At 36.0% G+C, this 16,203-nt stretch overlaps 3 protein-coding genes and 1 long non-coding RNA gene across 4 annotated transcripts; all 4 read right to left on the reverse strand.

The window, feature by feature from the left end:
• Positions 1–2,135: 2,135 nt before the first annotated feature.
• On the reverse strand, positions 2,136–4,409 carry LOC132272701 (pentatricopeptide repeat-containing protein At1g62720-like). The gene is made up of 2 exons (XM_059773797.1): positions 3,638–4,409; positions 2,136–3,510 (listed from the first exon to the last, which is right to left on the reverse strand). The coding sequence occupies exons 1-2, from the start codon at positions 4,100–4,102 to the stop codon at positions 2,260–2,262; spliced, it is 1,716 nt and encodes a 571-aa protein (XP_059629780.1). The 5' UTR covers positions 4,103–4,409; the 3' UTR covers positions 2,136–2,259.
• A 926-nt stretch (positions 4,410–5,335) lies between these two features.
• Positions 5,336–6,740, reverse strand: LOC132274097 (uncharacterized). Its single transcript, XR_009470333.1, has 3 exons — positions 6,388–6,740; positions 6,195–6,272; positions 5,336–6,064 (listed from the first exon to the last, which is right to left on the reverse strand). It is a non-coding gene; the product is annotated as an uncharacterized LOC132274097 (long non-coding RNA).
• A 7-nt stretch (positions 6,741–6,747) lies between these two features.
• On the reverse strand, positions 6,748–7,377 carry LOC132272702 (pentatricopeptide repeat-containing protein At3g22470, mitochondrial-like). The gene has a single exon (XM_059773798.1). It carries the CDS (start codon positions 7,375–7,377, stop codon positions 6,748–6,750), a length of 630 nt encoding a protein of 209 aa, XP_059629781.1.
• LOC132272703 (pentatricopeptide repeat-containing protein At1g62670, mitochondrial-like) lies at positions 7,299–15,915 on the reverse strand. The gene is made up of 3 exons (XM_059773799.1): positions 14,005–15,915; positions 12,049–12,116; positions 7,299–8,661 (listed from the first exon to the last, which is right to left on the reverse strand). The coding sequence occupies exons 1-3, from the start codon at positions 15,913–15,915 to the stop codon at positions 7,383–7,385; spliced, it is 3,258 nt and encodes a 1,085-aa protein (XP_059629782.1). The 3' UTR covers positions 7,299–7,382.
• Between the last annotated feature and the right edge of the window lie 288 nt (positions 15,916–16,203).

The raw sequence follows: 16,203 nt of genomic DNA on the forward strand, positions 1-16,203 counted from the left end.
CTCACGCATCACACACCACCGATCAAAACCACTCTCAGAACAAGCACCACCAAAACCAAAGACTCCACCTCCCTCCATGGGAGTAAGTTGACCCATTCAACCAAACCTTTACTGATTTTTTTAGATTCTTCAATACTGCTCATCTTAACAAGTTCAATAACTTCTTGTAACTCAGAGTATCTACTGAGATCTTTCATTTTTGTAAGTAGAAGGGGAGAGAGGGTGGAAGGTGAGAAAAGTTGAAGAATGCAAAGAATTATATCTTTTCTACCTTTTGACCAACAGGCATGTGACCCAGCGATACTAGACATATGTTTTCTAAAAGGAGGTCATGAGTTCAAGCCTCAGTGGAGGCAGTGTGTGCGAGTAACTTTACCTTCCACAAAAAAAAAAAATTGAATTCTACCTTTTGGCACCAAGAACCCTAACTTTGTGTGGTGTGAGAATTAAAAATAGTAAGAATAAACCTTGTGTAGTATGATAATTACTTTGTAATTTTAATTTAGGAAAGGGAGAAAGTGGAGCGCCTGTAATTTCAGGATTTGATGGGAATTGAATTTCAAAAGGATTTGTCATACATGGAATAATGGGATTTAAAAAAGGATTTGGATTTGAAGGGATTTCATAAGAAATATTGTATTGGAAGGAAATATAGGGAAAAATGAAGGAATTTTAAGGGATTTGCTAACTAAGCATTGAACTTACCAAAATAAACCTTCTATAACTGCTACAAACTGTCATTTTCTACTAACTACCTCCTTCACGTTTTTAACTCTCTTATCCAAAATGGTACAATTTTTTCCTTCTTCTCAATCTCCCTTCTACAAATTTTAATTTATTCAAAACTGCAAATAGAATCCTATTTTAATTACAATCCAATTCCTTTTCCAAATTCGAAAATATTTTGGTTCGAAACAAAGCATTATGATTATAGTGAAGCACCAATATTAGCTCCTTCCTTAAAAAAAAACTATAGTTAGTATGCATGTATATTACAGTGGTGAATATTAATAGGAGTATAAGAAAAATTGCAAGACTCTTTTTTTTTTTTTTTTTTCAAAATAAAAAGGAAAATGATAAGTAATTGAACATATACAATTTTTGATTTTTGATTTTTGATTTTTATGTTAGTGAAGAATAAGGTCACGGCCTCATTTTATCATGATTAATGACTTAACCTCAATATAGTCGGCTGTGTTTGATTTGAGACTTTAAATCACAACTTTAAAAAAAAAACAAACAAACAAACAAACAATTATAATAAGAGTGCATTTCTATATCCAAAAATTGTTTAAGAATATAACAAAAATGTAATACACTAACGAGAAATGTAATAAGAATTATAATTTTATTTGTGCATTTTTGCAAATGGGATAATGTTTGAAGAATTTGGGTTTCATATGACGTGAGCTAATATGATGATGTCAGCCTGTGTGAAAAAAATTCACCAACAAATTAAGGCAAAACAAATTTTATAAATCAATTTGTTCAATTTATTTACTACTGAAATGAAATTCAAGAATTCAAACATACTCATCTTCCAAAGTTGCTTGCATTGCCATCTCCATGTAATTCGGGCAACGACAAATGGAATTCAACTTGGTTTGGCACTCCACTGCGATCTTAAGAATGAAATTCAACCTTTGGTTAGCAGTGCAAGGCAGACTAGACTCTCTACGCTTGATAGGAGATCCACGACTAAACATCAGGATATATGTGTCCTCTGCAATGCCTACCCTGATCACACTCACTTTTATATTTCTCATGCTCATTCACAGCTCCTATTTGGAGCTTCTTCAGAACTAAATGCAGATTCTTCAGACCATATCTCACCTGGCCGGAATTAATTGAGTTTACTAATTCATTAATTTTGTAAAAATATAATTGATAGGTCTTTTTAATAACGACATTAATCTAAAATTTATGAATATATTACTAATTGTGTTAAATGATTATAAAAATTTTAATTAAAATCATTAAAATTTATTAAAAACCCCATCTTATTGAATTATGTGATTGATTTTTATTTTTTATTTATTTATTTATTTATTTTGGGGGGCAAGAAACTCACGCACACCACTTACACATCTACTTTACTCATGTGGAGATATTACTGGGCACAAGATTGCGTCACAGAAGAACAAAGATTAGTATTAACATTTTATAGCCATGCCATGAGTGATTGAAAACACCAAGTTTCAAGATGTTAAAACAACAATATCCATCCTGAGAAGTGCTGAAATCCATGTAGCACTTAGGCTAGGACGTCCATGGCACGAACTTCTGAATCATTTTGAGGAGCGCAGGGTCTTGAAAAAGTAACATAGAAAAAGTAGAGGCATCCACTGAAAAACCCTTCTTGGTCATTTCCTCTAGAAGTGCCACTGCCTTGTCACACTTTTTTCTCCTCATACATCCTCGGACTATAGTGTTGTAAGTGACCCCATCTGGCAAGCAACCAGTCTCTTCCATTTTTCTGAGCAGCTCTTCAGCTTTCTTCAGTAGTCCTCCTACACAAAGTCCCTGAATAAGTATATTATACGTAATAACATCAGGCTGCATCTCTTTGAAGGAAAGTTTATCAAAAAGATCCCATGCGACATCCAATTGTACATTCTTGCAAAGTCCATCAATGAGAATGTTGTAAATAAAAATATGAGAATTTAATCCATTGCTTTCCATCGTGTGAAATATTGACAACGCTTCAGAAATGTGCCCGTTTTTGCACAGGCCATCCAATAGGACACAGTAAGTGCGTGTACTTGGAATTTGGCCTCTATCTTGCATCTCATTCAGAAGTTTTCTCGCTGCAGCACATCTACCATTTCGGAACAGCCCCTGCAGCATAGTTGTATAAGTGTCAATTGTGGATTTCAATCCTTTACTGGGCATTTCTAGCAAGAGATGCATGGCCTCATCAATCTTCATCTGCATGCAATATCCATTGATTAGGATGTTATAAGTAATATTGGTTGGCACAATACCCCTGTCCACCATGGAATTGAATGCTTTCATCGCTTCATCCATCTGGCCTTGCAAACAATATCCATCGATCAAAGCATTGTAAGTGACTACATCAGGATTCTCACCTCTCTGAATCATGATTTTTAGTATACTCTCTGTATCTCTTACCAACCCTTCTTTGCAAAGTGCATCTACCAAAATATTGAAGGAATATACATCTGGAAAAATTTTCAGATCCACCATCTCATTCAATAGTCTTTTAGCCTCTTTCCATCGACCAAAATTGCAAAGTCCGTGAATCAATGAATTGTATGTGATAACATCAGGCAACATACCTTTCTCAATCATTTCGGAGAAAAAGACCAAAGCATCATCTACCATTCTGTCCTTGCAAAGACTATCAATTATGGTGTTATACATTACTAAGTCAGCACTAGAAACCCTTGTTTTCTCCATATCCCTAAGTAGCCCAATGGCCATGCTAGTATTCCCTGTTTTGCAAAGACCATTTATCATTGTTCCATACATAACTCCATCAGGTTCAATCTATTTCTCCCTCAGCAACAGCAGCTTGTTGAATAACCCCATTGCCTCGGCAATTTTATGTTCTAAGAAAAGCCCTTTTATCAGGGTGGTGAATGTAGTGACATCAGGTGTACAACAACCACGTTTAAGTAAGTCGGCCTAAGGTAGCAAATCCAAAATCGACTCGATTGAGGTAGCAATAACAGTTTATTACAATGTTCATGGTGTAATCATCAACAGATATACCCAACACAAGCATTTGTTTGTAGAGAGAAACAACAGTAGGGTAATGTTTCATTCTGGTAATAAACCCTAGAAGCTGAGTAAATTCAATAACAGAAGGCAAAGGTCGCGTTTGGAGCATTCGATAGAATAAATTGAGAGCGTCTTGGAGATTATTAATATTGTAAAACCCAATTCTAGGTTTCTGGGTCAGTGATTTACGATCTGAAGTAGAAGAATGAGAGTGAAATGAAACTGTATAATGAACATGCCATAATGGGTTTGGGTTTAGAGAGAGAAAAGTAGTAGTAGTAGGAAGACAAGTACCTTTTTGAGAGGCAATTGTGAGAAAATAACCTTCTCCAGACCCAAGAAGCAATAGCAGATCCATTTCTCTTCACCATCGCTGAGAGTTCAAAGGTGACTTGATGCTCCAACCCGTTCATAAAAATGTGGAATATAATTAAATAAAGGAGGATAAAGTGAAAAAAAAACAACAAAATCCTATATAAAGAAAAAAAATGTGGCAGTTTATTCAATTTAGACCAAGACCCCAAAATACCCTTAATAACCTCCCACCCTCTCTCTCTCCTTTCTCACTGTTTTTTTATTTTTAGATAATTAAAATGGGAGCATGCTTGTTGTGTCCATCTCAAGTTGAATTAATTTCATCCAACCTATTAACGTGGCCCTATAAAATTATAATATGTATTCAAAATTAAAAGTTCGCATTAAGTTAGATATTGCCCAATTATTCGGATTTACCCCATTGCTATGAGTTTTTTATTTTTCTCTCTCCAAGAATTTTCTTGTAGGCTGAATTAGGGCTACAACTCGGGCGGGTTGGGCGTGCTGAAGACTTAATTCGGGCTCAACTCATGTACAAAATCTTTTACCCAAGCCCAACTAGATCAACTAAGCTATTATACACTTGTGAAATAATATAGTTTTAAAATAGGGAAAATTACATATAAATGGAGTTAAAGTTCTATATTTTTTTAAACAGTAAAAAACCATGTGCCACCTCAGCAATCCATTTTAGAGAAATATGGAACTTTGACTCAATCTCTAAGTAAATATGGAACTTTGACTCCATTTATATGTAATTTTTCCTTTAAAATAAACATACCCTTTCCAGGCTCGGGTTGGGCTTCGGGCTTTATATAATATCAACCCAAGTCCAGCTCAAATTTAATTCGGACTCAGAATATTTAACCCAAACCCAGGCCTAAAACAAAAAAACACTATCCAAGCCCTAAAAATTTTGGACTGGACTCGGGTAAATTTGGGTTGGCCCAGCCCGAATTGCAGCCTTAGGCTGCATACACCACACAAGAGACGGAGGAAGGGATAAAGTTTCGTGTGGGGAAGCATACAATATCGTTTACTTGTCTGATATACATGTGCAGTTAAAGAGACAACTTCAGCACATTTTATAAAGAAAGCCTACATTACTAAATCACGAACTTTGCAACAATACATAAAGCAGCCAACAGTTGTAAACACTCAACTGGTACTCTCAACATTCCTCAGGTTATCGGATCCGTTGATAAGTCTACTTCCAATTGTAAATCACTACCAACATTTGTACAGCAAGATATATACACACACACACACACACACACATATATATATATATTGGTCAAAATGCATTTTTTTTTTTTGTCATTAAAGGAATTGAAATATGGAGATGGTATTCACACTCCCAAGTAATTTATTACATATTTTTTACACATTTTTTTCATCGACGAGCATAAAACACCTCATAATTTACTATTAGACACATGCAATCTTTCTACATGTAACAATATATTACCGAGATTATCTAATTATCAAAAAAAATTATTATGCGAAGTTTAAAATATGAAAATTGATTGAGAATGATCATAAATAAATAAAAATAGTATAAGGAGATATTTACGTTTTTTCATTTATTATTTTAATAAAAAGAAAAATTGTCTTGTCATTGTTCAACATTACTCTCACCAAGTTAAATTTCCAACTCTACCACTGATGATTAAAACTAAATCAAATTTTAGCTACCGTGTGGACATTTCAATGTGATGAGAGCTTCATCAGGACCAATGACTCATCTTCTCCTCAATCACTAGAAATGTGTGTGTATTACACACACATTTATATTCTCCCCAATCCATTTCAACATTCTCTTACCATGCCCCAAAATCCCACTGCAAAACGGGACAGACGTGCAAAATTGGAAATACAATGCCAAGGAAACATATAATTTGAGTGATGAGCTCTGGGTTGGGGAAATTGCATGAGCTTAGCTACTCCCCATTCATGTGTTATTATCCGAGTTGCGCTGGTTGCATCTGCCTTCACTGGTGTCTACCTAAATTTTGGAAAAGAAAATTAATAGTGCTCTAACTAAATATACCAAATCTTGAAAAGATAGATATAACAATCTTGCTTCAAATGTGTGTCCATAACAAGTATAAGATTCATTCTCGCTTCCATGTTACCTCAACTGATTGAGAGGGGATGTGGGCTACAAATTTTGCAACTGCATCAGTTCCACCAGTCTTACTAATGCTCAAAACCTGTTAACCAGGTGAACAATATTAATAATTTAAAAGCATTTTTTCTCTCATAAAGAAGTGAATAATTTAAGTGAGCATTTAAATGGTATAGCCATCGGAGAAGATAGCAAATTACCCATTCCCCCTTCCAATGTTTTTGAATTCAAAAATGCTTCACTTGGTTGCTGAATTTCTTTGTCTTCTTAGAATCTGAACAAGCATAAAAGTTTTCCACCTTCATAATAGACAAACTGAAATTAAATGTCAGAAACCATTCAACCACAATTATTTTGGTGATTCAATCCCTTTCGTGATTGCAGCCAAATGATCACATTCTACACAAAAATGATGTCAGAAATCTATCTAGCAATTTCCAGAACATATCCTCTAGAAAGTGAAGCTTCTACAAACAGATTAGGGAATATATCCAATGATCCTAACAAATAACCACCAACAACAATATCCATCCTGAGAAGTGTTGAAATCCATGTAGCACTTAGGCTAGGACGTCCATGTTTTCCTTTGGCACGAACTTCTGAATCAGTTCAAGGAGTGCAGGGTCTTGACCAGTAGTGTAGAGTGGATGCAGTAACATAGAAAAAGTAGACGCGTCCACTGAAAAACCGTTCTTGGTCATTTCCTCTAGAAGTGCTACTGCCTTGTCACACTTTTTTCTCCTAATACATCCTTGGACTATAGTGTTGTAAGTGACCCTATCTGGCAAGCAACCAGTCGGTCCAGTCTCTTCCATTTTCCTGAGCAGCTCTTCAGCTTTCTCCAGTAGTCCTTCTAGACAAAGTCCATGTATAAGTATATTATACGTAATAACATCAGGCTGCATCTCTTTGAAGGAAAGTTCATCAAAAAGACCCAAAGCAACATCAAATTTTCCGTTCTTGCAAAGTCCATCAATGAGGATACTGTAAATAGAAATATGAGAATTTAATCCATTGCTTTCCATTGTGTGAAATACTGACAACGCTTCAGAAATGTGCCCATTTTTGCATAGGCCATCCAACACGACACAGTAAGTGTGAGTACTTGGAATTTGACCTCTATCTTGCATCTCATTCAGAAGCTTTTTCGCTGCAGCACATCTACCATTTCGGAACAACCCCTGCAGCATAATTGTTAAGTGACAATTGTGGGTTCCAATCCTTTACAAGGCATTTCTCGCAAGAGATGCATGGCCTCATCAATCTTCATCTGCTTGCAATATCCATTGATTAATGTGCTATAGGTGATGGTGTCAGGCACAATACCCCTGTCCACCATGGAATTGAATGCTTTCATCGCTTCATCCATCTGGCCTTGCAAACAATATCCATCGATCAGAGCATTGTGAGTGACTACATCAGGATTCTCACCTCTTTGGATCATGATTTTAAGTATACTCTCTGCATCTCTTACCATCCCTTCTTTGCAAAGTGCATCTACCAAAATATTGAAGGTATGTATATTCGGAAAAATTTTCAGATCCACCATCTCATTCAATAGTCTTTTAGCCTCTTTCCATCGACCAAAATTGCAAAGTCCGTGAATCAATGAAGTGTATGTGATAACATTAGGCAATATGTCTTTCTCAATCATTTCGGAGAAAAGGACCAAAGCATCGTCTACAATTCTGTCCTTGCAAAGACTATCGATTATGGCGTTATACATTACTAAGTTAGCCCTAGAAACCCTTGTTTTCTCGATATCCCTAAGTAGCCCAATGGCCATGCTAGTATTCCCTGCTTTGCAAAGACCATTTATCACTGTTCCATACATAATTTCATTAGGCTCAATCTCATTCTCCCTCAACAGTTTGTTGAATAACCCCATTGCCTCCGCAATTTTATGTTCTAAGAAAAGCCCTTTCATCAGAGTGGTGAATGTAGTCACATTTGGTGCACAACCACCACGTTTAAATAGGTGGCCTAAGGTAGCAAATCCAAAATCGACTCGATTGAGGTGGCAATAACAGTTGATTACAATGGTCATGGTGTACTCATTAACTGGGATACCCAAAACAAGCATTTGTTTGTAGAGAGAAACAACAGTAGAGTAATGTTTCATTCTGGTAATAAACCCTAGAAGCTGATTAAATTCAATAACAGAAGGCAAAGGTCGTGTTTGGAGCATTTGATTGAATGAATTGAGAGCGTCTTGGAGATTATTAATATTGTAAAACCCGACTCTAGGTTTCTGGGTCAGTGATTTACGATCTGAAGTAGAAGAATGAGAGTGAAATGAAACTGTATAATGAACATGCCATAATGGGTTTGGGTTTAGAGAGAGACAAGTACCTTTTGAGAGGCAATTGTGAGGAAATAACCTTCTCCAGACCCAAGAAGCAATAACAGATCCATTTCTCTTCATCATCGCTGAGAGTTCAAACGTGACTTGACGCTCCAAGTCGTTCATGAATTAAAGAAAGAAGGGCAAAGTGAAAAAACAACAAAATCCTCTATAAAAAAAATGTGGCAGTTTATTCAATTTAGACCCCTTTTTTTTAAAAAAACCCAAAATACCCTTTTAACCTCCCTCTCTCACTGTTTTTCTATTTTTAGGTAATTAAAAAAGGCTAGTGATATTATATTATTATTGTTGCTTACTCGAGGACTCCACTCTTCTTTTCTTTTAAAATGAAATTACAAAAAATTTCTAAAAATACATATTTTTTACATTTTAAATGTCACTATTACCCTTCTCGATTAAGGTGGAGTCTTCGTGAATCCTATTCCTTTATATATATTAAAAATTGCAATGGCACAAATGCATAAGTACTATTTAACTTTGATGAATTCAATACTGAATTTACCAAGCAAGAAGTTTGATTGATTCAGTAATTTTTTTTTTTTTTCATGAAAGAAGTATGAAATGAGATAGGGAAGCTGGGGAAATTATCAAATTGTGAAAGCGTGATTACCGTTAAAAAAAAAAAAAAGTATTGTTGAAGCGTGATTTTTATTGTAAGGAGTAAAACAAATATAATTAATTTTGCATTAAGTACCACAATAGTTTAAAAATAATACAAATTTTGTATGTAATACCAGAATAATTTTCAAATAATACCTAATATGATAACACCATGTAGATTTTGAAAAGAAAAAGCAAGAGATGAAAGAACTGGAGAGAGAAAAGATAAAGAAATTATAAGGGTCAAGTGCAAAAAGTATTGTTGAAGCGTGATTTTTATTGTAAGGAGTAAAAAAAATATAATTAATTTTGTATTAAGTACCACAATAGTTTAAAAATAATACAAATTTTGTATGTAATACCAGAATAATTTTCAAATAATACCTAATATGATAACACCATGTAGATTTTGAAAAGAGAAAGCAAGAGATGAAAGAACTGGAGAGAGAAAAGATAAAGAAATTATAAGGGTCAAGTGCAAAACATCCCACTATTATTGATATAGTGTAAATAAGTTTATATATAGTATAAAAGCTCGCTACCTGCCCTTCCTATTCTGTTCCCCTCCTCCTCCACGAGGACACCATCCCAGGTGTAACGGGTGGGCACTTACCCATTTACTCAAAAACTCGAACTGTTAGGTAAGGTTGCATATTCACCCATTTATACCCAATGTCTTTCCCATCCGATTCCGATGTGGGACAAAATGACCCTTGTTACATTCTCCCCCACCCAAACTCGCAACGCCCTCGTTGCGGTTGGGCCACCCTGCCTACCCGGGTGGACTCACCCGGACGCCTTCCGGGCCGGGCGCTTAGCGTGGCACCGGATCAAGGACTGTAACGGGTGGGCGCTTACCCATTTACCCAAAAGCTCGAACTGTTAGGTAAGACTGCATACCCACCCATTTATACCCAATTTCTTTCCCATCTGATTCCGATGTGGGACAAAATGACCCTTATTACACCAGGTCTCTACCCCCATCCATTTCCTACGCAAGTTAGCATTCGGCACCAAGATCGAAACCTTAGTCCCTGCCCGATGCATCACCATCATGTCAGACAAAAATTACTCGAAGATCTTCGTCACAGGCCGGCATCGAGGTCACTCGTCTGGATCTCTTCAACAACGACCTCGTTGTCGTTCATGGCATCCAAGGCTTCATCTCTCACCTGTCGCCGTTCTCATGCCACGTCGAGCGCATGACTTCTCTCTCATTCCCTCCGCCGCCGGTGGAGGCGTTCTTTATGATGCTTGATTCCGGCAATGAGATTGGTGATGGGTTTAGGACAATGGTGATTGTGGTGGCGGCAGCGATTAGTGATGGGTTGGGATTAGGATTTGTGTGGGTGATTTTGGGGTTAATTTGTGGTGGTAATTGGTGAAGGGTTGGGATTGGGACAATGGTGGTTTGTGTTGATGTGATTGTGTAGTGATGGGTTGGGATTGGGACAATGGTGGTTTGTGGTGGTGATGGGTTGGGAATGGGACAGTGGTGGTTTGTGTGATTCTGCAGTGGTGGTTTGTGTTGATGTGTGCCATAGCCACCACTCTTCTCGTCCTCTCTGTTTCAGTGCTCCAACCCGCAGATTCCCTCCAAACAACGGTCGCTGACTACTTATCCGACTAAGTCGCCGGTGTTGGCTCCTGCTCCCGTCGTGGTGCCACCGAGCTCAGCGTCAATGACCTCAGTGGCTGTGGTGAGGGGCGTAGGAGAGAAAAATGGTAGAATAAAAAGAGGAAAGGGCAAATTAGTATTTTTAAATTTATTTTTGTCAATTTTAACCAAAAAGTGATCAATGGCTTATTTGCACCACCTTCTTTCTTTTCTTTTTTTTTTTTGGGGACACCTAACTTAATAGAGAAGGATAATAACGATATTTAAAAATGTATGAATTAATAAGTCAAGGTTTTGGGATTTTTTTGTATCAGTTTAGGATAAAAGGAAATTGGAGCGAGGATTTTTTTATTTTTATAAGTAGGCACGAAATTTCATTGAAAAGCACGAGAAATACAAAGTACATCAACAAGTTACAACCATACCGTGAACAATGGTACTTTGAATACATAATGGAAGTTTAGAGAGAAACATCTTTTTCCTTTGTTTTGCTCCTTTCGGAAATTGCCAAACCTTTTCTTTGATGTAAATTTTAATAAGAACTTTAAAATTTTAAAAAGTTAGTACTAATTATGAAAGCACGGATATTTTTAAAAAAATAACATACTTGTATCAAATAAGTGTCAAGTTACAACCATATCGCGAACAATAGTACTTTGAATACATAATGGAAGTTCAGAGAGAAACATCTTTTTCGAGGAATTGCATGGCGGTTCCAACATCTTCTTCTTCCACGAGCTTAGCAACTTCACATTCCAGTCTCATCATTTACCGCTCATTCCAGTTACACTGATTGCATCCGCCTTCGTTAGTAATCCCTATAAACAATTATACATGTTAAAAATGCAATAAAGCAATCTCATCTAGAAGAGTGAATACCATAAAATCAGTAGAGATATTTGTATATAAAAAAATAGATAAAATCATTAGAGGTAACTTTCCTAGTAAACCATGTATCAGACAACGTAGGATGAATGGACATTCTCCTTCATTTAGAGGGAGAACAGAGAAAATAAAAAATATATATAAGGAATTATTTTCTCAACTTCAGCTTAAATCAAGAAAACAAAAGGCTTAGAAATTTACCACATTATGAAATGCACTCGGTGAAAGAATGAAGTCTCCATCAATTCCAATTGTTAAATTGATTCGTTAATTAAATGCCTTAGAACTCGATATTGAAGTTATTGTCACAAGTAAAAATATAAAACTGCTTTGGAAACAAAAATGATCCAGACGAGCCCTTGAACATCATGGGATTTGTCATGAAGATCATACCTATCACCATCAAGAGTCACTAGCAGTTGTAATCCCTCCGAAGTTTGAAGTTTGAAGTTTGAACTAACCTGCAATGCCCAAGTTCAAGAAACGGTAGAAGTTACAGGAAACATTAGTGAATAAGGCAAAAAGTTTAAGCAGATACACTAACTTTAACTTCACAAAATCTTAAACTAACAAAATGACAAATAGAACTATAATGTCGAACTAAAACAAATACTGAATTTTATTCATATCCTATTTATTTTTTATAAATTAGAAAAAGAAAGAAGAAAGAAGAAAACAAAAAACAAAACAAAAAGAGTGTAACTGTTCGGGGCATTATTTTTTGTCATAATTGTAAGGAGCCCGTGACAATAATCTGGATTATATCATGATTCGTGATGTAAAGACTAAAACAAGTCAATCTCAACACTTTCTTTAAGGGAAAAAATAATAATAAAAAGAAAGAGGAAATGATTACTTATATTATAAATAGACAAAAATTTCTGACACCCCCAAAATATTTGGCAAAATGGCAGAAAAAAGCAAATTTTATTTTATTTATTTAATTTTTTTTTTTTGCAGGGTAAGAAACACACTCTTTTTGCCCACAATCGGACTCAAACCTCTTTGCTCCTCTTTGAGAATTAGGAAGTTTATACCATTGAGCTATATGCCCGTTGGTGAAAACAAGCAAGATTAAAAAGAAAAATTGGCATATATATGAATATATCAACTTAGCAAAACTAATTAATTTTTTTCTCGCAATACACATAAATGAATCTTGGCAAATGAAAATGTGGAAGAAATGAATACGTTGCCACTTGTACCGTCCTGAAATCCAAAAACATATCAACCTTGAAGCAATCAAGGAGCGTCTAGCACTCTTGGGCTCACTTGTAGGCTTTCTATAACAACCAAGAGTGTTAATTTCTTTTTCTCTTTGTCTCAGCTACCGAAGCAAAAATTATTCAACTCATAAGCTTGTTATTGAGTGGTAAAATTGTAATTTAAAACGAAATAAATCGAATCAAAGTATCCTAAGCTAGAATACTCACGAATAGGCAATAAAACTGGAAATGGGCACAGCAATACTTATAGCACTTCTAGCCAAAATAAAGGCAAGTACACACGTGCACGCCCACACACACGCACACAGCTTCTTCACTCTTTTTAGTTGTAGTCCTTCAAAAAGCTTCTTTACTATATTCAACTTTACCAATGAGCCGAAAAAAGAGCTTCAAACTTGGATTGTACAAGAGAATTAAGCAGATAGAGATATAATCTTCTGCAAGAATTTTAATAAATACTAGTAGACAGCACTACAAATCCTAGAATGTCACAAAAATAAATGACTGAACACCAAGCAATTCTATCTTTCCAAATTGAAATTCCATCAAATATGACATTTGCATGTTAGTAAATATATAGAATTTTTAATTTCTACAAGAATGCCAAAATTGTAGAAGTTAAAGTTGTCACACTTAGATATCCCCCATTTTCTATTGAGTCTTAGTACTAGGTTGCATCACAGAACAACAAAGATTGGTGCTAACATTTTATAGCCATGGCATGAGTGATTGAAAACACGAAGTTTCAAGATGTGAAAATATCCCAAAAAAGAAAACATGTTCATAGACTATCACTAAGAGAAAGGAAAAGCATTTTTTCTCTCATAAAGAAGTGATTAATCAAAGTGAGCATTTAAATGGTATAGACATGAGAGAAGATAGCAAATTACCCATTCCCCCTTCCAATTATTTTGGTGATTCAATCCCTTTTGTGATTGCAGCCAAATGATCACAATCTACACAAAAATGAAGTCGGAAATCTATCTAGCAATTTCCAGAGGATATCCTCTAAAAAGTGAAGCTTCTACAAATAGATTAGGGAATATATCCAGTGATTCTAACAAATAGCCACCAACAACAATATCCATCCTGACAAGTGGTGAAATCCATGTAACACTTAGGCTAGGATGTCCATGTTTTCCTTTGGCACGAACTTCTGAATCATTTTGAGGAGTGCAGGGTCTTGACCAGTAGTGTAGAGTGGATGCAGTAACATAGAAAAAGTAGACGCATCCACTGAAAAACCCTTCTTGGTCATTTCCTCTAAAAGTGCCACTGCCTTGTCACACTTTTTTCTCCTAATACATCCTTGGACTATAGTGTTGTAAGTGACACTATTAGGCAAGCAACCAGTCTCTTCCATTTTCCTGAGCAGCTCTTCAGCTTTCTCCAGCAGTCCTTCTAGACAAAGTCCATGTATAAGTATACTATACGTAATAACATCAGGCTGCATCTCTTTGAAGGAAAGTTCATCAAAAAGACCCCAAGCAACATCAAATTTTCCATTCTTACAAAGTCCATCAATGAGGATACTGTAAATAGAAATACGAGAATTTAATCCATTGCTTTCCATCGAGTGAAATATTGACAACGCTTCAGAAATGTGTCCGTTTTTGCATAGGCCATCCAACACGACACAGTAAGTGTGAGTACTTGGAATTTGACCTCTATCTTGCATCTCATTCAGAAGCTTTGTTGCTGCAGCACATCTACCATTTTGGAACAACCCGTGCAGCATCGTTGTGTAAGTGACAATTGTGGGTTCCAATCCTTTACAAGGCATTTCTCGCAAGAGATGGATGGCCTCATCAATCTTCATCTGCTTGCAATATCCATTGATTAAAGTGTTAAAGGTGATGGTGTTAGGCACAATATCCCTGTCCACCATGGAATTGAATGCTTTCATCGCTTCATCCATCTGGCCTTGCAAACAATATCCATCGATCAAAGCATTGTAAGTGACTACATCAGGATTCTCACCTCTCTGAATCATGATTTTTAGTATACTCTCTGCATCTCTTACCAACCCTTCTTTGCAAAGTGCATCTACCAAAATATTGAAGGAATATACATCTGGAAAAATTTTCAGATCCACCATCTCATTCAATAGTCTTTTAGCCTCTTTCCATCGACCAAAATTGCAAAGTCCGTGAATCAATGAATTGTATGCGATAACATCAGGCAATATGTCTTTCTCAATCATTTCGGAGAAAAGGACCAAAGCATCGTCTACCATTCTGTCCTTGCAAAGACTATCGATTATGGCGTTATACATTACTAAGTTAGCCCTTGTTTTCTTGATAGCCCTAAGTAGCCCAATGGCCGTGCTAGTATTCCCTGCTTTGCAAAGACCATTTATCACTGTTGCATACATAATTTTATCAGGCTCAATCTCATTCTCCCTCAACAGCTTGTTGAATAACCCCATTGCCTCGGCAATTTTATGTTCTAAGAAACGCCCTTTTCTCAGGGTGTTGAATGTAGTGACATCAGGTGCACAACAACCACGTTTAAGTTGGTCGCCTAAGGTAGCAAATCCAAAATCGACTCGATTGAGGTAGCAATAACAGTTTATTACAATGTTCATGGTGTACTCATCAACAGATATACCCAACACAAGCATTTGTTTGTAGAGAGAAACAACAGTAGAGTAATGTTTCATTCTGGTAATAAACCCTAGAAGCTGATTAAATTCAATAATAGAAGGCAAAGGTCGCGTTTGGAGCATTCGATTGAATAAATTGAGAGCGTCTTGGAGATTATTAATATTGTAAAACCCAATTCTAGGTTTCTGGGTCAGTGATTTACGATCCGAAGTAGAAGAATGAGAGTGAAATGAAACTGTATAATGAACATGCGATAATGGGTTTGGGTTTAGAGAGAGAAAAGTAGTAGTAGTAGTAGGAAGACAAGTACCTTTTGAGAGGCAGTTGTGAGGAAATAACCTTCTCCAGACCGAAGAAGCAATAGCAGATCCATTTCTCTTCATCATCGCTGAGAGTTCAAACGTGACTTGACGCTCCAAGTCGTTCATGAATTAAAGAAAGGAGGGTAAAGTGAAAAAACAACAAAATCCTGTATAAAAAAAATGTGGCAGTTTATTCAATTTAGACCCTTTTTTTTAAAAAAGAAAAAACCCAAAATACCCTTTTGACGTCCCTCTCCCTCCTCCCTCACTGTTTTTCTATTTTTAGGTAATTAAAAAGGCTAGTGATATTATATTATTATTGGCGCTTACTCCACTCTTCTTTTCTTTTAAAATGGAATTACAAAAAATTTCTAAGCTCACAATACATATTTTTTAAATTTTAAATGTCACTAT

Source organism: Cornus florida, unplaced genomic scaffold (genome assembly GCF_030987335.1).
Source record: "Cornus florida cultivar Cherokee Brave unplaced genomic scaffold, ASM3098733v1 CherokeeBrave_3.0.0_Hap2_Chr09, whole genome shotgun sequence".
Taxonomy (NCBI): Eukaryota; Viridiplantae; Streptophyta; class Magnoliopsida; order Cornales; family Cornaceae; genus Cornus; species Cornus florida.